General features: G+C 39.7%; 1 protein-coding gene across 1 annotated transcript; it reads right to left on the bottom strand.

Annotated features, from left to right (window-relative positions):
• Positions 1 to 1,423: 1,423 nt before the first annotated feature.
• LOC109038067 (adipocyte plasma membrane-associated protein Hemomucin) lies at positions 1,424 to 17,996 on the bottom strand (the record flags this gene model as incomplete). The annotated part of the gene is given in 5 exon segments (XM_072305456.1): positions 1,424 to 4,873; positions 6,710 to 6,977; positions 11,228 to 11,362; positions 13,093 to 13,261; positions 17,883 to 17,996. Coding segments are annotated over 5 exon segments (893 nt in total), but the record flags the coding sequence as incomplete, so codon positions are not given.
• Positions 17,997 to 22,305: the final 4,309 nt, after the last annotated feature.

The following is a 22,305-nucleotide window of genomic DNA, read 5'->3' as shown; positions in this document are numbered from 1 at the left end:
AGAGTACATAGAGTCGTAATGTAAATGGGAGAGCTGGCGCCATGTTCTGCTCGAAGAATTCCGAGCCCGGTGTGCGCCGAGTTCGGGTCGCTTTTTCGATACATTGTCGATCCAAAATGGCGGTGTGGAATACGTGGTAATTCCTATCTCCTTTGTTGTTGTTGTTGTGTTGTTGTTGTTGTTGTTGTCATCGGATGGCCGGGTACCCGTGTATCGCAAACAATCGATTATGTATCGAGAAAGTGACCCGGCGTCACACAGGAGTCTCGGAATTCGGGACATGGAAAATGCTTAAAAGTGGCGCCAGCTCTCCCAATTACATTACGACTCTATGTACTCTATGGGTTTAACACGCGTTCTTATGGGAGAACGCTTGCCGCGCGATGACTTCTCGCCGATATCTCTTTCAGGGTTGATCTGACGCAAAATTTCATAAGAACCGTTTAGAAAGAGGATGAAATTTCACTTTAGAAAACTAACTAGTTCATTTAGGACATTGTCTAAATATCGAGGAAATGAATGCGTAATACCGAAAATCGTTACTCCACTCAGATTCAAACGGGCCGCTCGCGCAACTTCGGCCGATCGAGAGCCACTCTGATTGGTCCACGCAGCGACTGCCTCACTCATCGATGCACTGATGACCCGGAGATGCTTGTTGTTTTCGGTAAATATCTACTAGCTTGACGTCACAGAACTGACTAGTTACGGCCTCTCCATTCTCGTAGGCAACGGGCCGGAGTATGACCCCTTTGCCCCCCCCCCCCCCCCCCATAACTCGAAAACAGTTCCTATACTCATCTTGAAATTTTTTCCTGATTTTTCTGTTATTATAAGCTTCCACTTCAACCTTGGTTCGATGGTCGAATCGAATACCAAAAAAGGGGCGAAATTATTGGAGGCTCTTCAATTTGTCCGACCTCTCCTATTGACTCGATCCTCAGTGCGCTGCAAGTTCCACGCCGATCGTCCGCGCTGACTTCTGTACCAGTTCTTAGAGCCCTCTACAGGAGAAACTTTCAAAGTGACCTTGAAAAATGAGGCAAACTCGCATTAATGCATTAATGGGGGCAGTGGGGAAAAAATGGTTGGCCTCGATCAGATGGATGGTTTTCCTGAATTTCTTGGGCAGATTTGTTACGTGGGGTGCCGCGCCGGATTTCGTATGCGTTCCTGTATGACGTTACGTCAACAGCCCGATACTATTCCACAATTTGGTATATCTTTCTTCAAAACTCCCCTACAGCAGATAAACTTCTCTCGTTTGAATGCGTTGAAATAGACAAAAATCCGTCAACTAGCCTTGTTCAACATCCTAAGTTCAAGCTGGTCGAAAGCTCAACATCGATTCATGGGACCTAAATATTTCAATGTGAACTTTGATCATTGACCTCATGAATGCAGAAAGAAAATCCACGACAAGTATTGCCTTATTTAACTTACTTTATTAGTCCCTGATAATGGAGATAAGAAAAAAATCAACAAATATTCAACAGTAGTTAAAACAATTAAAATCATACAGACATTGGGAAATTAGACATTTTTCTGACCAACAATCATTGAATCAGTGGCACCAGATTCTAATAGAATGAAAGCAATCCGATTTAGATTGTCATTTAGGCTTCAATGAGGTCCTCACGGTTTCAACCACTTTCCTGTGTTTTTGGAAGTTGCCAAATTTCCTCAGAGAAAAAATATTTATTTTCAAGGAATACTTTGGATATTTGTCCTCAATAATTTCAGACACTTTATATGTGGAAAAGTCTATGAAAAATTCAAGCGAAAATGTAACTACTTAATTTATCAAGAAAATTTAGGGTTTAAATGAAGACATTTGACAACGTTTAGATGTTCATACGACATTTATACTTAACATGACAGAGACAGATTAAGACACTAAAGCCCACGATCAAGCGTGAGATGCATTTTGACCTGTTAAGTAAATTAAGCAGTGGCGTGGCATGAATGATCGATAATCGATATTTCCCCATTTGAAGCCATGGTAAAGAATCGATTATTAAGGTTTCCGCGCGCTGCGAACACCCTGTATATCGATCCTTTTCCATAGGTTTACATGGCAGATCAATCGATTAATCGCACAACACGCCACGCCACTGAAATTAAGGATATTCAATTATCAACTGGACTTCATTCTGCATAAGGAATTAACTATTTCAGACACATTTTAGAAACAACATATCCACGCTGAAACTATCAAACCACATATTTCGGTTTGCGACGTTATAGATTCCCTGTTGTACTTTATCTTTTAAAGGGAAAACTTCTCAACGTAAATTTTTTGAACCTTCCGTGGTTTTGCTTCTCTATGCGAAAAGGAATTTGTGAAAATTTCGAGGAATGATGTTGATTTGTCTCCTTCAGGAAAAAATTAGAGAGAAGATTTTAAAACACCGCAAAGGAGATATGTGGCTTAGGAGTTTCACTGTCGATATGTCCCATTCAGTGGCGTGGCGTGCTTTGCGATATATCGATTGATCTGCCGTTTAAACCTATGGAAAAAGATCGATATACAGGGTGTTTGCAGCGGAAACCTTAATAATCGATTCTTCACCATACCTTCAAATGGGGAAATATCGATAATCGATCATTCACGCCTCAGTGGCGTGGCGTGTTTTGCGATATATATCGATTGATCTGCCAGTTAAACCTATGGAAAAGGATCGATAAACAGGGTGTTTGCAACGAACACCTTAATATGCGATTCTTTACTATAGCCTCAAATGGGGAAATATCGATGATCGATTGTTCACGCCACGCCACTGGCCCCAGTAGTTTCCATACATGAAAATAGGGTGAATGAGCCGAAAATAATGGTTTCCTTTTGCAGAATGCAGTCCACAAAGAGAATTTGCTTTCGAGTCGAACAAAAATTCCATTTAAACCCTCGATTTTATTTCATTCAATGTCCGGACAAAATGACTCAAGATATCAAAATATCGAGGTCCATCGAAAAAAAACGTGTCATTTGAAAATGTCTGCACAATTTTCATCCATCATTTTCAGAAGAGAATTACTTATACTATTAAGAAGACACGCCGTTTTTACCAGAAAGTTATCTACTTGAAAATAAATTTAAGTGATGTATTATAGTGCCTCTCATGATCGTTTCCATCTCAAATGTGTACACCATGAACCAGTTTTACAATCGTGCTTGTTATTTACACCAAAATAATCTTTTGCATTAAGTTTACACAGTTGCACTCTCTGGAGACATATCATGAAGTCCATTAATTTCTCGGACTGTGAGGATACTTGTAAAAATAGGCCATTTTGGTAGGTAAATACATGTAAATCAAACTCTTACTTATCGATAAATATAAAACAAAATCACAGAAAATTCAAATTTAAAAATACTAAGGTACAACAGAAAACGAGTGAATGGTAAGTATTATAAACTATCAAAACCACCTGTGGTTGACTCATAGAAAGAATTTTCTTTAAAGGGAGCAGTTATTTAAGAAAAAAAAATTACTCAGAAATTTTTGAGGGGAGACGGGAGGGATTAGGATTTTAAGTGACTCACATCGTGTCCAAACAACACATCCTCAGCTGATCCATAATACGTTGTGTCAACGTCAGCGCATTACTGAAGAGGATAATTATAATTGGAATTAAAACAATTAATCAACAAAATAGAATTTGAGATATCATTTTGAAAACGTGTAAAAAGATGCTCAGATAAAATTAATGATCCACACAGGTTTTTTTTTTATCATTTTAGTCTTAACTGATTCCCTGTTTTCTTAATTTTGTTTTTGAGTGTTTCTGAATTTTGGTATTTAAAATCTTCTACTACTTGTTGTTAATTTATTCATCATCCTTTTTAACTAAAGAATTTAGCTACATCTGAGTACTTTCTGTTCATATCTAGAGAACTCATAGTTTTTGTCCTAGAGGAGAAAAATTCCGAAGTTTTCAAGGAATGACGTTCAGTAGTTTTTTCATGTAGAAAATAAAATATTACGCAGGAAGACTGCAACGCCGCAAACCAAATTACGCATTCCTGCAGTTTCACCATCATTATTTTTCTCCGTAAATGTAAAAAAGGGGATGAACGGCTGATGGAAGTATTATTTGAACACATGTCCTTGTCTCAAATTATTCTTTGAGACCTAGGTACAGTAGAGTACCTTTATAGACAGAGTTTGGCCATTTCTGTTCCGGTTTTTCATTGGTCGCGCGTGAAAATAGGCTGACACGATGTTCTTAGGGCCGCACATAAACAAACAAGATGGCTGTTATCAGCAAGCAAGATTGAGGTTATGCACATCTTACATCCTCCTGTGATAAAGGTGAAAGGCGATTTAATAATGTTTTCATGTGTTTTTCGTGTGCTATTCGTAGATATGCTAGTTTAAATTGTTACTGCCGCATAATTGAGATTTTTGTGAAATTTAGCTTCTTATCGAGGTTAAGGTGAGCCGCCATTTTGTTTGTTTATTTACGGCCCTAAGAGCATCATGAAGCCTAAAAACTCGTTGACCAATCAAAAAGCGGAACAGTTTTCCTGTAGTAAAAAGATACGAATGGCCATACTCTGTCTGTAAAGGTACTCCAAGGTACAGTTTTGACGGATCGGTGGCTTTAACCGCACGAGATTTCATTTTTTCAACGCAATTCTGGACGGGAATATTACATCTATGTCCTAATAAGAGATCTTCTTCCTACTCAGGAATGGGTTGAATGGAGAGCCGAAGTAATAGTAGCCACCTAGCTCTGCAAAATCACTGGTTGCAGGTAAGGAGCCATCTGTTGAGTGCAGCGCTTTTGTAAGCTTGCCATTTCTGTCATAGAAGAGAGCGGTGTAGTGATGGTTTTGAATGAAAACCAAAGCTGCGTCCAAATGCTGCAACTGAAAAATCCAAATTTTAAAAGTAAATCATATTTGTCCATCATAGGTCTAGGTAATCCACCAAATGGTTAAAATTTGAAACACAGGGTGATGCAAGGTTAATAGGCCGGACTGCAGGAGCGTCTTCTACGGGTCAAAATAAGAGTATTTTGTTGTGTAAAGTAAAGTTTTTTTTTTTTTTTTTTTTTTTTTTTTTTTTTTTTTTTTGTGTAAAGTTTTTTTTCCGAAAGAGCCCCCGGTCGGAGCTATGGCCCCCAAAATTTGGTTATAGGACATTTCGTCAACGATTTTTTGTCCGCGCACCTGTTTTTCCCAGTAATTTACGTCCACGCGTTTTTTCGGCACGGGAGTTTTGGTCCACGTGCCAGTTGAGACCCAAAGTTAATTGGCTCTCATGTAAAAACAAACGACAATTGCTCACGGCGTTTTTGGATGAAAATATATAATGTCTTGGAAGAATGAGGGGTTGCTTGGTTTTTTGTTTTGTCTGCCTGGTCCGACGGAGAATAATATATAGTTGAGAGTTTTGGTGAAAATGGGGGAGCGTCAATTCCATGAGACAAAATTCCCCAAAACTCTCTACACCTCTTCGGTGTAACATGACTAGATTATCTTTCAAGAAATTCCCACCTTGTTATACCTGAACCGGATAAACCTCTATATTTGCCTCAGCTAAAGGCTCTTAGATTTTTCCTGTGTACGATAAGTATCTTGATTTATTTTGCGAGGAAAGATCTGTACTTTTACAGGATGCCTGTCATTCTTAATACGTTCAAATTCGTATAATAATGTGCAACACCTCTGTTGTGAAATAGTTGCTTCAGGCGCCGCCGCACGCGGGGCGAGCGGCCAGCGCGAAACGCGCATTGGCGCCTACAAACCCAAGTGGATACTTCAAGCATTGTGCAATGCGTGAAGTATCCACTTAGGTTTGTAGGCGCCAGTGAGCCTCTCGCGCTGGCAGCACGCCGCGCCGCTCCGCTCTGTTCGGCTTTAATATTTACACTCGCATAGTAAGCGTTTTTTAACTCATGATTTTGAAATGTTAGCACACTCTGCATTGATTATTCTTATTTAAATTGATGGGAAAAAATATGTATCAATTTATCAAAGGAGAATACTAATTAAACAAGAGGAGAACTAATTAAAGTGTGTCCAAAACGCGATCACGAAAACATGCAGAGGATAGCACTTACGGCTGTTTCGCCTAACAATATAGCCTAGCATGATAATAAAAAATACCCTTTTTATGTAATGGAAATACAATTGGTCGATTTTTAATCATCCGAACAATTTCTAGGAGTCTTTCGGATGATTGGTGGCAATTTGAAGAAGAACGAAGGCCTCTTTCAATAAAATTTCCTGGTCGCCCCAAGTAGCATATTTCAACGGGAAAATCGCGAAATATTGCGATTTCATCGGCGATAAAATCGCTAGGATCATCAAAATCCGAGCGATTATCCTCGATCTTGTTGCGATAAAATCGCGATTTTTTCGCACGGCAATTTATCGCGATATCATCGAAACAAAAATCGTAGTATATGGCGGTTTAATCTCGGTTTTATCGACGAAAATTGATCGCGATTTTATCGAACAAAAAATTGTAATGCATAGCGATCTAATCGCCATAAATCGCAATTTTTTATTCGATGGTATTGCGATAAATTGCCACCGATATAATCGCGATAATCAACCGATAAAATCGCTATTCGTCACGACCACTGCTACTTGGGCAGAAGCTTCCGAGGCCCGTTTTCTCAAAACTTCATTTTCGCACTTACTGCTCTCTTCGCTATCACGGCAGAGAGGATAAAACATGGAGGTAAAGATACGTACGTGGTAGAGAGCAAATTGTACAGCAGAATTTGGGTAGGCATCGTACATTTTCTGCAAAGCTATTTCGCTGAGAGCTATGACCCGTGCGAAGAATTTCCGGACGTTTGGAAAGGGAGCTAGCGCTCCAATCATGTCCGGGGATTCTCTCGAGATGAGCGCGTTCACAACGAAACCTCCATTTTTGTACGGTGAGATATTGTCTGGGTATCCTGGCAGATTGTCGATAAAGATTTCAGCTGTACCCTTCTTTGGTCCTTTCAACCAATACCTAGAAAAAACAGAATCATAGTAATATAAGTAATATAAAAATATTTTGACACACGAATATATATCGACGGTGAAACTACCAAATCACGTATCTCGTTTGCGGTGTTTAAAAATCTACGCTCGCATTTTATTTTTTTGAAGTCGACCAAATCAATATCATTCCTTGAAATTTTCACAGAATTTTTTCCGCACAAAGAGGAAAAATCACAGAAATTTTCAAGACTAGACGTTAAGAAGTTTTTCATTTAAAAAATAAAGTATGACAGGAAGTCTGCGACGTCGCAAACCGAGATACGTGGTTTGGTAGTTTCACCGTCGATATCCGCCGTGCAACGCAAAAACGCTGTAAACGCCATTTTACATTTTTTGTAAACAACGTATCATAGCAGAAAAACATGTGCGCCTGAAACAATGTTTTTACAGAATTCTTTCGCAAATATTGTCAAGAACTTAACCTGCGAAAATTTGAGGTGCATGGGTAAAACAGTTTTTATTTCATGAAGTGTTAAGTTCCAAAAAACGCGGGAAAATCTTGATGGATTTACGGCGGATTTTCTTGCTCAGCACGGCAGATGTAGGCTGGGGCAGAGAATTATTCGTGGGTGTCAGGGCCGAATGAAGGGGGTGGTCACATGGGCCGCGGCCCATGGCGGCAAAAGGGGGCGGCAAATGTTGTAATTTTTTCAAATGTAGGTATCAAGAAAAAAATCTGATTCAGAAAAAAAATCACAAATGAGGAAAGGCGAAAAAAAATCTCTCATATCCTGAGAGTTAAAGTATAGTAATTTCTAATTTGTTCGTCTTTCGGTGATACAAGAGACAGCGCCTTTCATTAGTCTAGTTGAGAGAGAAACCAAACACGAAATTTGGCCTGGAGCGGCACGGCGCTGAGAGCAATGATGGCGAGAACTTAAGATGGAAAGTAGAAGCCCTATCGGCGCACCGGTCAGCATGAAACAAATATTAGCGCTTACAAGACTGCATGAATACTTCACGCATTGCGTCAAAAACAGTGCGGTCACTCGGTCAGCAGCGGTCAGCTTGAAACGCATATCGCCTACAAGACGCCAAACACAGTGCGGTTGGCGCGGTGGCGGAAATTAAGATCATTAGACCACATTCATGTTTATTCTTATTCATAATTTTTTCGTTCTTTTCTTATAAATGAAAGGCATCGTCCACACAGAGATAAGTCTACGGAACTTAATTTTACGGAACTTAACTTGTGTTGACAGGGCTTTCACAAAAAATGTGCAAAACGCGAGTAAACGCGTCTTATGTACCCCTCCTTCTCCGGCACGTTCACCTGATGGTTTCTATGGATGTTTCAAAACGAATGAGATGGGGCGGCAAAATACAGATGGCGGGTGGGCCCATGGGCGGCAAGAGGGTAAATCCGGCTCTGGTGGGTGTGCAATATTGATAAAATCAAGGATAAGTAGGAAATCTGGAGTCCCCGGGTCCGTTTTCACTATCAAGTGGATACGCTACATTTTGAAAATTCGGAACTAAAATGTCTGGCTCCTTGATGAAAACACTTAATTGCTTTTAGAAAGTAATGGTACATACGTTGTTTCTAAACTGAGACAGAAGTTGCAGTTCCTAATTGCAAAATGTAGTCCAAATGAAGTGTGGAAATCTTCCCTGCAAATTTTGGTAGTGCACTGAAGAAAAAAGATTGGTAGAATTTACCATTCTTTCACGCCGTATTTCACACCACGTCAATTTTGCTTTAATTCTGCCAGAAGTAAGGTGAACGTTACTATATACTGGTACAGGTAACCATTCCTCCGGCGGGATTGACACGTCGAAGATTGGTAGAATTTACCATTCCTTCGCGCGGTGTGAAATACAGCGTGAAGGAATGGTAAATGCTATCAATCTTTTTTTCAGCGTGTTCGACCCTTTCAAAACGCCATCTGAGACCGTGGTCTGGAGTAGGAATGTAAAGCGGTATATTGCGAAAATTAAGGTGAATCTTAGGTTTCCACCTGTCTCAAACTACTTACATGTGTGTATGAATGAAGGAATTTTGTTAGCATCCTAGAATGCGAACATCAAGCTCGCAACCATTCTAACTACGAATTAGGCATGTGATGTGGTATCACGTGAGAATGAAGGATAAACCCTAGCCTTTCACCAGTCTCATCTCGAACTACTAACGTTTATGAATGGAGGCATTACTCCGGACTTGGTACGTGATGTGGTGTCACGCAGAAATGAAGGAAAACCGTAGCTCCTCTCTTGTTTCAAATCAGTGACCGTTATAATACATATAATGTAGGCATCATACTAGCATCGTTGAATTCGGAAATCAAGGACCCAACACGCAACTATTTGAACTTCGAGCTACGTATGTTATGAGGCATCACAAGGAAATGAAGGAGAATCTCAGTTGTTCTTTTGTCTCAAATCAGTGACGGCTATGAATAGGCATCATGCTCGCATCGTCGAAGCTGAATGCAGAAATCTAGCACGAAACTATTCGAACTATGGAGTACGTGGCCCGTAAAGATTTTTCCGCCCCCACGACTTACCAACTGGTGGCAGGGGGGGGAGGGATTCGTGCCGTTCGGAAAAAACGGACTCAACACATTTCCATTTGCAGATTTTTAGACTGTTTCATTGCAGTGGGAATGAAAATGAGGGAATTACGGGCCTATAAGGAGGCGCGACACAAGATTGGGCCGCGCAGCGGCCAGGGGGCGGGCGTACCCCCATCCATAATACAGGCTCCACCAGTCTGTCCTCCTCCCTTCCACCATAGCATCTAAAAGTGAGCAGAAAGTAAAAGTTGTCTGGGACTTGAGGATATCAGTCATGCATATTAAAAAGAGATAAATGCAGCGGTCTCCAGACTATCGTTGATGGGGCGTTGCACTGGTACAAAAAAAGTCTTGTTCTTATCAATCTAAATTCTAAATGTAGAGAAGGAGGAGACCTTGAAAGTGAGACAGAAGAATTGAGCTATGTCCGTGAACTTGCTGATTTGTCTAACTGTTCAAGTAATAAGTCTCTGTAAGATAACGCCATACTTAGCGGTGTGTATACCTGATTATCATTTCAAAACTGCAAGCTCACTGATAAATATTCTATAGAGCGACTACGGTGCTCAAGATAAATGAAATCCAGAGTTCATAACCTTCTCACTAACATTGTGAATGAATATTAAACCAATATTTTAGGTACTCGATCCGAGAATTTGATCCGCCCAGGTACAAGAAACGCGCAACATGTCGCATTGCGCAAGTCAAAAATCTTTGCAGATTTTGACTTCAAAAAAATAAAAAAATGACTGAAAACAAATTAAATTAAAAATTGAAAATCAACGACATTAAAAATTCAATTAATTAATTATAAATTGAAAAATGACGACTGTTAGTTCCCGCCTCGGAAATGAGCTTTACGAGTGATTACTCAATCGCGAAAAAAATTGCAAAATTCGGAGAGGTCATAATAAGGTCCAGTTACACGATCAAATTGAGCCATCAAATTGATCGTGTAACTGGACCTATAGGATTCAGCTACGAAAATAGTATGGCCTTTAATACAAAAATCAATCGCTGTATCAGATATGCTGTGTTTTTTTCGAAGCAAAATCCTGGTTTCATTCCGTGAATTTTTATTTTTATGGAGGCACATCCTATGGTTCGAAACATCGGTTTCCTGGTAGGAGCCTGGGTACCAAGAAACAACCAGTCCATAATCAGGAGAGGAAACCCATCTCCCCTAAATACCTACGTGGTGCGAAGCAAAGAAATGTATCCTCTCCTTAGCAACTAGTCGGTGCAATGGAGGGACAGGTTTTCTCTCCTGAGCAACTAGTTACTGTTTGGAAACGGATACATTCCTCTCCTGAGCACCAAGTAGTTGCTCGGGAGAGAAAACTTTTCTATCGAAAGCAACTACTCAATGCAGAGGAATAAATCACCACGTTATCTACTCACCTGGTATTTTCAGAATGTTATAGAAAAAACACATGTTTTAGTGATCTATTCTACCGCGCGAAGTAAAAACGCCGAAAACCATCAGGCATTGCCAAATTTCCCTCGACGAATCACGAATTTTTAGGGAATTGTGTACATATTTCTCTTCCGATTTTTCAGAAGATTTCGTTCGTAATTTGATCTAAAAAGTCTGAGAATTTCAAGGAAAAAAAGTCATAATATCCCTCATAAATAAATATATTCTGAGAAGAAATTTGGCAACATCCGAATGTTCTTACGGCATTTTTCCTACCATTAGTCTCACCTATGAACACGGCTGGCAAACGTTTCTGCTACAGCTACGTAGGACTCATCATCTGCCAAGAAAACTCCGTTCGCAAAGCGCAGGCCTTTGACTAAAACTTCGCTTTTACCAGTTTTCAAATTCGTCCTTATCAACCTGTGAACATTAGGCACAATAAAATTTACGCCGACAATAAATGAATCAGTGAGTTCGAAAACACACCAACTCGGGTTTTTTTTCGATTTTCACTTTTTTACGGTTTAGTAACACTTATGGATAGAAGCATTTGCACGCAAAAGGAAATTTCGAAATTACAATCGAAAGTGCTCGAAACAGCGACGGGAAAAGGGAAAAATCGAAGTATTTCATTGGAAATACCAATTTTTGGCCATTTCAAGGGAAACGGGTGACCATCCGATTTTGCGGTTTTCTTTTTTCGGTTCAGTATACCTTGTACCAACAAGTTATATGAATATTCAAGCGTTATTCAGGTCGAAAAATATAAATTTTTCTAGGCAGACTATGAAAAATCAGTATCTGAAAGTCGGTGAGAACGAAAACACACCAACTCGGAAATTTTTAAACGCTTAATTCTCTGTCATCAAACATGGTGTGTCGATTTCAACTTGGTGCTTTACAAAGTCTCTAAGTACTTGTCTTTTGGCACCAAAAAGGTTTTTCTTAAACTAACTTCTTCGCCAGCTGCGCAGTATTAGGTGTTTCCTGAACATTTTTTTTTCCGAGTTGGTGTGTTTTCGAACTCACTGATTCAAATACACTAATCAGTACGTTTATTTTTGTATATATTTTTCTTTCAAGAGAATAACATAAGATGGAATTCTCAGCCAGCATCAAGATTCCTGCAACGAACGTAGTGTTGCGTTGATTGTAACGCCTGAATGCAACTAATACCGCTCGAAGAACATGCGTGTTGCGTATCGCAGAAATTGAAGGCGATCCTATTTTTATTGCTCGCGCAGTGGGTGGTGGAGCATCACGTGTGTGCTACTTTGCCTTTTTAATATTGTCATCAATCACCCATACTGCCGTGCTGAGGAAAAACGTCGTAAGAACATTCGAGAGTTGCCAAGTTTCCTCGAATAAAACATGTATTTTGGAGGAAATTTATTCATATTTTTTCTTGAAATTTTCAGATATTTTACATGAAATTGCGAACAAAATTGTCTAAAAATGTTGAAAAAAAATATTCAAAATTTTCTCAGTTAATTCGGTTTTCCGTGAAGGAAATCTGGTAACGTCTGGAGGCTCATACGGCGTTTTTCCTTAGCACTGCAGCATGCTTCTTGACTGTCATAACACTGTTGAAAATGGCAGCGTTGAGCGGTTTTGTAGAGGAAGAACGTATCCACCAAAATTTTGAAGATATTAATTTCTTCCTCAATTTCTTCGATCCTGTCATTTTGACTGTGATCTTATTAGACAGGTTCTATATAGAACGTTAGTTGATTTTTTTTTGTACCGAAATATGAAGAATAAGTGAGTTGTATAGTCACAGAATCGTGTTTTGATGGTCCGATCTTAAAGATTAGCAAAAAATAATAAAATCTGTGCAAACGACGAATTTCTACACTGGAAAAAAAAACACATTGGATGGATCTAGAGTCCAGACTCTTGAAAACATCGACAAGAAAAAATACTCTTGATTCAATCAGATTTTTGCTTGAATCAAAAGGAAATCTGCTCAAATTAAGAGGCTTGGTTCTTGATGTAAGCAATAATCCGGTTGAATCAAGAGTATTTTTTCTTGTCGATGTTTTTTAAGAGTCTGGACTCTACGTGTTTTTTTTTCCAGTGTACGTCCAGTGTTAACCTGTTAACGGAGTTTTGACTTTGAGGGGAGCCAAAAAATGTCATAGGCTACGCACCTGCCAGAAGTATCTCCGAGGATGGATAGAACGAACTTGTGGAGAGGAAATTTGGCCGATGCATCGCTCCAGTAAATCGAGCCATCCGAACCGATGTCGACGTCATCTGGCAGTTGAGGCACTTCACCATCGATAGGTTTATTTGCCGGGATCGCCAGAGAAACGGCACCTTAAAAATTACACACTCCAATGAAAATCATCGAAAGACAGGGCCGGATCTACCAATAGGCTACATAGGCTGTAGCCTAGGGCGCAAAATCTTTGAGAATTTTTTTTTTTTAATTTAACGAGTCTTTTGTTACTTTCCATTTTCCAAAACCAACTTGCAAACGTAAACGTACCTCAAAACTGTTTAAAATTGTGTTTTTTGAAAGGTGAATTTGAACATTTTCTTGATACCTAACATCCTCCTTCTGATCTGGAAGGGAGGGGCTCCTGGGGGACACCCCCCCCCCCACGAGAGCGCCTACTTTTAAGGGCGCCACCCTAAGTTTAGCCTAGAGCGCTAAAAATGTAAATCCGGCCCTGTCGAAAGATTGTCAATTATTTGGAGATAGGGGTGCGGAGCTTGTATATACAAGTATTATTGTTTTCTAACCATCGGTAATGCTCAAAAACAAGAGATCCTCCACGGGTATCTTGACAATGGTGGAAGCTTTTATTTTCGGGACTTCAACATTCAACTGCTGACCTACCTTCTGAGTGGATGGTTAACACGTTTTTCAAACGTGGTAGTGATCGTTCGATGTGTTAACTACAAACACTAAACATGCCTTAAAAATTCAAGCCGTTTATAAATTTTTACTCATCTCTGTTCTCCTAGGTATCGAAGGATAAAGATAAACCAGCTGTGTGTCATGTTTTTTTTCTTTGATCAAAATCTAAAACGGTGCGTAAAAAATCATACGAACTCGCCATTTCCGCCCATATGGTATGCTAGGAATGCCATGTTGTTACCAAACTGTCCACTTCAACCTGTTTAGCTACGTACTTTTCCCGACTTTTTTCATTAAAAACGTTGAGCGAAAAACTCTTTTCCGCCTCGGTACCGTTCGTGCGGTCTTTCAATACACATTTTCTACGTTTTTTTCCTTGATGAATAATCACTCCGGAAAAAGACAACTTTCGTGCCTGCATAATTTGTGGTTTTAGGATACATAGGCACTATCGAATATGAAGAAGGTATATCCTGAGCAAATGAAAAATGTACTCGCTCAATCTTTCTTTTCATGAAAGGTTCCGTCTAAGAAAAGATGCTCAAAATCTGTTCGCTGTTTTTGCCTATAGTGTGGCAGTGCTAGGGAGATACATTTACTTGTTCACTAAACCATTTCTCTTTCGCACAGAATCGTCAATATGTTTGAGGTATATCAATGTTGAAGCTCTATGTGTCTGTTTGCGACATTGCAGACTTTCTGTCATACTTTTTTTTTTTTTTTTTTTTTTTTTTTTAAATGGGGCACTAAGTACTCAACGTCAATTTTTAAAAAAACATTCGAGATTCAGAGATTGAAGTCTGAAAAAATTTCAAGGAATGATGTTGATTTGTTAGCCTTTAAAAAATAAAAGTTGAGAGGAGATTTATAAACACCGCAAATAAGGAACATTGTCTGGGAGTTTCTCCCTCGATGTAGTGACAAAGATCATGCTAAATCTAAGAATAAAAAATGGCTGGTTTTCCTGGTTTGTCAGCGTGTTGAAATATAACTTACATTCTTTGATTATATTACCAATTGAAGGCCTTGGAGTACCTATTGTTCAATGCGCTTTTCATATGTTCCAAATGGAATTAACGAACTCTCACTGTACTATCATTACGTCGCTATTGAATAAAGTCTAACGTGAGTAAAATATCGAAGTTGAAAGTCAAAAAACACGTAACTCGATTTGAAACTCTGCAGATTTTTCATCTCCTCTTGCCTCTTTGAAAGGACACTAAAGAATATCATTACTTGAAATTTTTGCCGATTTTCTTCATCTTTATGATAGAATCTGTAAAACTTTCAAGCAATAACAGCCAGCTTTTAAATTAAATAAAACAGCGACGGAGATTTTAAAATTTCGTATTTTTCAATTGTCTTCATGTAACATTGATTTTTCTTTGTTCGTCTCTTCAATCGTTTATTTACTTTATCGATGGCTGAAGTGCGAAAGCACGTATCTCAAGTAGCTCCTTGGTATTGGTGGATTTGGACCGCGTTTAGCAGAAAGGAATCTAACCACAGCAGCTATTTTTTAACTGGACAATTTAATTTTTTACGAGGGCGTTTGGACAGACTCGTTCGAAAATTTTAAGGAATTTGCTTCGTTCCATAAAAAAAGTTTACTGAAATTTGCACAAATATCCGCACAACAGTCATCATGGAAAAAATTAAATGGTCTAATCAAATTTGGCAATAGCTTATTGGCAATAGTGGCTTGATTTCTTTCTGCTTACACTGTCCATTGCTCTCTGTGATCTTGCAACTTTTCTAAAAACATATTCTCAATGGATTAATCTGAGAGAGCTGTCTCGATGCTGTCCCCGATGTTTCAGAATTGCCTCTTCAATTTTACTTTTTCGAAGAGAAACATATCATAGCTTGTTTATACAGAATAGTCTTTCGACAGAGAGGAAAAATCAAAAAACAATTTTCAAGAGATAATTATGTTGACCGGTTTTCCAAGAGGAAAATAAAGCTTGACAGGAAGTCTAGCTGCGACCTCGCAAACGGAGGTATGTGGTTTTTAATTTATACGGAATATTCTTCCAACAGAAAGGAAAACAAGCAGGAAGCTCCAACGCATTCGCGTCGGAAAGCGGCTCTGGCGACGGTAGGTAGTTGTTACGCGTTTACGGTTTCCTTGGTAACCTTTGTTTGCTATCAGCTGATGTCGAGTAGTATGACTAGGAAGCTCCAACCACGGCATTCTTCGAAAAAAGCGCGAAAACTTATAGATTTGAATTTTCAAATTTTAAACGTAAAGTACATTTTTTCCAGTGCGAGATTAAAGCACAGACCCGTTTTGAATTATTGACAGTATCACCATGATTCCAAAAATACACTACACAACATAGCATTCGCTCACAGGAAAAAGATATCAATTAAAATAAAATCAGTCCCCCCTAAACAGCAGAAAATGGCGCCGATTCCCATCAACCAACACGCGGTCTCTCCAATGTAACATGGTCCGTTGATACTCCCCAGCTGGGACCGTCCGGAATAGCAGCTCTAGTGCAAGCACCAGAGCCGCTAAATCAAAAAACAATTTTCAAGAAATTATGTTGACTGGTTTCCCAAGGAGAAAATAAAACATGACAGGAAGCAAGTCATGACCTCTGACCCCCTGGATTTTCATTTTTGTCACAGTCTGATCTACCGTTCTACTGGACCGATTTCGAAAATTTTGGCGGCTATCGATCCTAGGTGATGGTTCCTAAATGAGCCCGTTCTATTCAGATTTTGGAGATATGACGCATGTTGACGGTGTAAGTCGGCAATCACAAAACTCGGGTTGCGACGTCGCAGACTTCCTATCATATTTTATTTTTTAAACGAAACTACTCAAAAACTACTCAACGGCAATTCTTTAAAACTGCCGTGATTTTCCTCTCTGTGCGAAGACAATTCTGCAAAAACTTCGATAAATGATCTCAATTTGTTCTCTTTTAAAAAAATAACATAGATGCGGAGATTTTCAGACACCGCAAATGAGTAATGTGATTGCCGACTGACACCGTCGATATGTGAATATGTAACATGATGAAGTTGCAAATTCTCTCATTCAAGCGATGTAAATTCTCAATTTTTGTCACAGTTCCTTACTAGAGATCTATCGGGCCGATTTATATGATTTTAGCGGCTATCGATGAGATTTAGTCCCTAAATAAGCCCGTTCTATTCAGATTTTTGAAATATGGCCCAAATGTTCATATGGATCGCATTTTGCAAAAAGGAACCAAGAACATTCCAACGTTGCTAAGATTGTGCAACTTTGTTTGCCCCGCACATATACACAGATTATCTAAACTAATTTTATCTTTACTCCCAACAAACTATAATTTTAAGACGAAAATTACCTTTGTAAATTTAATTTTTTGCATGATTCCAGTAATTTTATTGAATGAATATAAGATACACAATCTTAGCAACATTGGAATGCTCTTGGTTCCTTTTTGCAAAATGCAATCCATATATGGACGTATTTCTATCAAACGGAACTATGTGCATTAAGGCATGAGCCCGAGACTCATAAGAATATATGCATAACAGGGCTCACGTCACAATGCACATAGTTCCGTTTGGCAGAAATACGTCCATATGACAGGTAAAGTTGGAAATCCTCTCACTCAAGCAATGTAAATTTTCAATTTTTGCCACGGTTCCTTCTAGAGATATACCGGGACGATTTCCATAATTTTTGCGGCCATCGATAGAATTTTTACTGTCTTCAGATGAGCCCGCAAAGCGGGCCTTATAGAGCCTGAAGCGCCGCACAGTGGATTGAGTCAATCAGAGGGGTCGGACATAAAAGTTTTGACTAAAACTGCAAATTTTGGTGTTTATTTCGTCACTTCTTAAATTGCAAGGGGTGTTTCTAGAAGAAAATTTTACGAGGGAACCAATGGAACCACTTTTAAAACCTCTAAGTTTTGTGTAATTGGAGTTATGGGCGTTTAAAGTTTCCAAATTTTGTCCGACCTCTCCTATGGACTCGATCCACTGTGCGCCGTCGGGGGCGGGGACCACACCATCCAGTGCTTTGATAGGCACACTAATCGAATTGAAATTTATAAAAGTTAAACTCACCTGTCGTGATGTTTACTTTGTAGATGCCGGTGTAACAATCAACGACGAACAAGTTTCCTGCTTTGTCGAACTCCAACCCCAAGATATGACCACAGTGTCCGTCTTTGTGCTTTTCTAGGAACAAAAAAACAATCTCCTTCAATGATACGATAATTGGACCGCGTTCAACAGAGAGGAACCAAGCCACATCATGTATTGCCAAATTTAACTGGGCAATTTGATTTTTTACGCGAGAATGTTTGTGCAGATTCCTTTGAAAGTTTTAAGGAATTTGCCTCTTACTATGGAGAAAATTCACTGAAATTTTCACGAAAATTCACACAGCCGTTTGTTTGTAAAAAATGAAATTGTCCAATTAAATTTGGCAATAGCTGATGTGGCTTGGTTCCTTTCTGTTTAACGCGGTCCAATTTTAAATTAAATACAAGGCGAAAAACTAAGCAAATGATGTTATACAAATTTCTCTAATTGTATGTACAGGAACGTTCTGTCGTTATTTTCCACATCGGATATTTTTTTAAAACGACCGGATTTCCCGTTATTCCCACAGGATTCCGGTTGCCATACTATGGCAAGATCATCCACTTAATTTTGAGTTTTTGAGGACTGGGGTCCTATACCCGTGTACGGTCACAATACTTTCGTGCTAACAGTGACGTGGCGTGCTTTGCGATATATCGATTGTTCTGCCATTTAAACCTATGGAAAAGGATCGATAAAGAGGGCGTTTGCAGCGTACACCTTAATAATCGATTCTTCACCATAGGTTTAAATGGCAGAGCAATCGATACATCGTGATTCACACCACGCCACTGCGTGCTAAGTAAAAACTCCGTATGAGTTTTGGAATGTTGTCCAATATTGTCGCTCAGAAAGTATTAAATTTTGAAGAAAGTTGTGAATTTTTTTCCTCGGGAATTTTCAGGTTTTTTAGATCGAATTATGCGCTAAATACTCTGAAAAATCAGAAGCGATATATTCGGAAATTTTCCTGAAAATTCGAGCTTTGTCAAAGGAAATTTGGTGACGCCTAACAATGACTCATATGCCGTTTTTCCTTAGCACGGCAAAATAGGCCCTACAATGTCTCACCTAGGAAGGAACTCATATCGATGGCTAAGGGAATAATACTGCTTTACTGACGATTTCGGCGAAAATGAGTGAGCGACTTCACTGCACTTACGATATAAGATACGCAAGCTGATGTTTTTAAATTTTTCCCTTCATTCTGGCACGGAAACGCTGTAGATGCGCTGAAATGTATTTTTTTAAAAAAAAGACAAACCTCCCCTCAAAATTACAACTATCCGTGAATCAACGAACTTATAAGTCGATCGACAACTCCGCGAACCGATCGATAAACCCGTGAATCGGTCGACAAATCCGTGAATCGATCGACACAATTCGATCGATTTTGTCGATTGGATCACGTTGATCGATTCACGCTTTTATTTTTCGGTGGATCCATGTCGATCGAATGCATACCCTCCCTTTTTCTTTGAGCTCACAAGCCACGAAGAATAAAATTCGACCAGCGACTTGTTTTACGATGAAGCGTACGCAAGGTGAGCGCGGTTGAGGTGGCGAAAAAAGCTGGAGCGCCTTCGAGTTCTCGTATATGCAACACGCGCGTCCATAGGGCACAAATAGTTGTATCCAGGCACTATCGGCGATGCAGCATCAAGTTTGCCGCTTCGCACGGTTAGAAAGTAGGGTGCGGTCATAGCAGAGAGAGCTGTAATGGAGATGTTGCATGTGTGAGGAATTTGCGATTTGACTGTTGATTCTTCTGCAGAGGTGCGCGAGAAACACGATGGTGCCCTGGTTTTCTCTAAAATCAACTCCCAAGCTCAAAAAAAGCTCTCAAGTTGAGGCCAAAATGGAGGGGATATCCCACGCTATCCTGAGGGTCCACCTCTACATCAAAACAAACTCTCCATGCAAAGATAGGGAACAAATACATTGACAGGGCTGCCACTTTATTTGGGGACTCTAAAACTGAAAACACGGCAGCCCTGCTAATGTATTTGCTCCCTATCATTGCATGGAGAGTTTGTTCTTGATGTAGAGGTGGACCCTCAGGATAGCGTGGGATATCCCCTCCATTTTGGCCTCAACTTGAGAGCTTTTTTTGAGCTTGGGAGATGATTTCAGAGAAAACCAGTGGCACCATCGTGTTTCTCGCGAACTTTTACGTAAGAATCAGTAGTAAAATTGCACATTCCTCACACATGCAACATCTCCATAAAGTATTAAAAAAATGATAACAAATTGAAAAGTAAGTATGACAGAAGGTCTGCAACGCCGCAAACCGAGAAGCACATTTCCTGCAATTTCACCATCGATTAAGTTTATTGATAGTGTTTCTCGCGAAATTCTGCATAAGAATCAACAGTAAAATCGCAAATTCCTCACACATGCAACACCTCCATTCTTTCATGAAAGGCGATTTAAATAGCCGAAGCTGTATTATTCTACCACAGAGCCAATGCGAGCTGCACTTTTAAGTACAGTTTCGCCCTTCTCTGCCGATTTCTAACCTAAAATTTGTTTGTTAGTGTGTTCTAACGCAACCACAAAAACATGAAGAGGATACAACTATTGCTAGGAAGATCGCCGTATGAGTCATGCCTAAATTCCCTTTGAAAAAAGACGAATTTTCGGTGAAAGTGTGAACCCATATCAATTCAGCGATTTCGCGCCGTGTACATAGCAGGGTAGAGTTTTAACCAGCTTTGCTGAAGCTAATTTTGTCCTCAGGGAACTCAGACCAGCGACCTGTTACGTTGAAGCGAACGTAGGGTGAACGGTTTGGGTAGCAACGAAAACCAGAGCGCCTTCAAGTTTTCGTATATGCAACACGGGCGTTCATAGAGTACGATTAGTTGCATCCACGCGCCGTGGATAATGGACAGCACTTACTAGCTCGTCGCATAGCTTGGTTGTAAAGCAAAGGCACGGGCGCCTTGCACTGCCATGTTAAAGAAGAACTCCGCAAAAACCTGCGGACGTTGCTAAATTTCGAGGAAATTGTGAATATCGCGCAAAGTCTCATTCGAATCCAACGTGCGCGGCAGAGTAGAATTTAAATACACACTTTTAAAAGTCGTAACTATATATAGTGTTGTGCCAAACAGCGTATCTCTTATTGAGGGTTAAATTGTGCTCATATGAGCTTATTCCTCTGCATTCCCTGGTAAAAATTGGCGGTAGAATCTGCGTTCCAAAATATCATAGCCCTACTAGCCGGCTGTAAGATTTCCAATAGCTTCTATAGCCGGCTACACAATTTCTTATAGCCTTTTATAGCCGATGGCGATTAAGCAACAGCCAGGCGATAAAGTGTATGCTAAACGTTACTAATTACGGATGCTAGGACTTAGTGAGTTTTTGGAATACTGCTCTCTTTTTGGGCCGTAGTATCTTGATTTATTTTGCGAGGAAAGCTCCGTACTTTTGATGGATGCCTGCCATTCCTAATATATTAGAGCGCCTTCAGTTTCGTATGATACTGTGCAATACCTCTGGTGTGAAATAGTTGCTTCAAGCGCCATGGCACGCTGCGGCGCGGCAGGCGGGCAGCCAGCGCGAAACGCGCATTGGCGCCTACAAACCTAACAGGGATACTTCACGCGTTGCGCAATGCGTGAAGTATCCCTGTTAGGTTTGTAGGCGCCAGTGCGTCGCCGCTCCGCTTTGTGTTAGGCTCTAATATTTAATCTGGCGGAGTCAGCGTTATTCAACTCATGATTTTGAAATGTTTGCACATCCTGTATGGATTATTCTCATTTTAATTGATGAAAAAAAAAATATGTATTAAAGGAAAATATGATGTGTGTTTTGTAAATATTAAGGTGGTTCCGTATCAAACTTAATGATTTCCAAAGCACACGAATTTCTACACAATTTCTTATAGCCTTTTATAATCGATGGCGAAAAAGCAACAGCCATGCGATAAAGTGTAAAGCCCGGCGATAGGAACTATAGCTCGGCTGGATAATTTTTTATCGCTTCGAATATCCCGGCCGTATGATTTTCTCCGCATTCTACAGCCAGCTAAGTGATTTTCTGTAGCCTTCTTTAGCCGGCTATAAGAATTCCTATGGTATTTTGAAACGCAGCTCTTATCGCCAATTTTTACCAGGGTTGAGATTTTCAACTTAAGCTGATTTTTACGCACGTTGGCTAAAAAATTCCAACTTACAATTTTAAATACTTTTTCGGAGCCTTTTCTATAATTAGAAAACCTAATTGATATGAATTGGACTACATTTTGCAATTCGGAATCACAATTCCTGTCTCATCTGTGAAAACATTTATGTGCACAGGGAAACTAATGGTACGTGCGTTCTTTCTGAACTGAGCCAGAAATTGTAGTTCTTAATTGGAAAATGTACTCCAATTAGGAGTAATTTCCGTTTTG

This window comes from Bemisia tabaci, chromosome 10, assembly GCF_918797505.1.
Source record: "Bemisia tabaci chromosome 10, PGI_BMITA_v3".
Classification (NCBI taxonomy): Eukaryota; Metazoa; Arthropoda; class Insecta; order Hemiptera; family Aleyrodidae; genus Bemisia; species Bemisia tabaci.
Note: the sequence above shows the minus strand (reverse complement) of the source record. Positions and strands in the feature narration are given on the sequence as shown.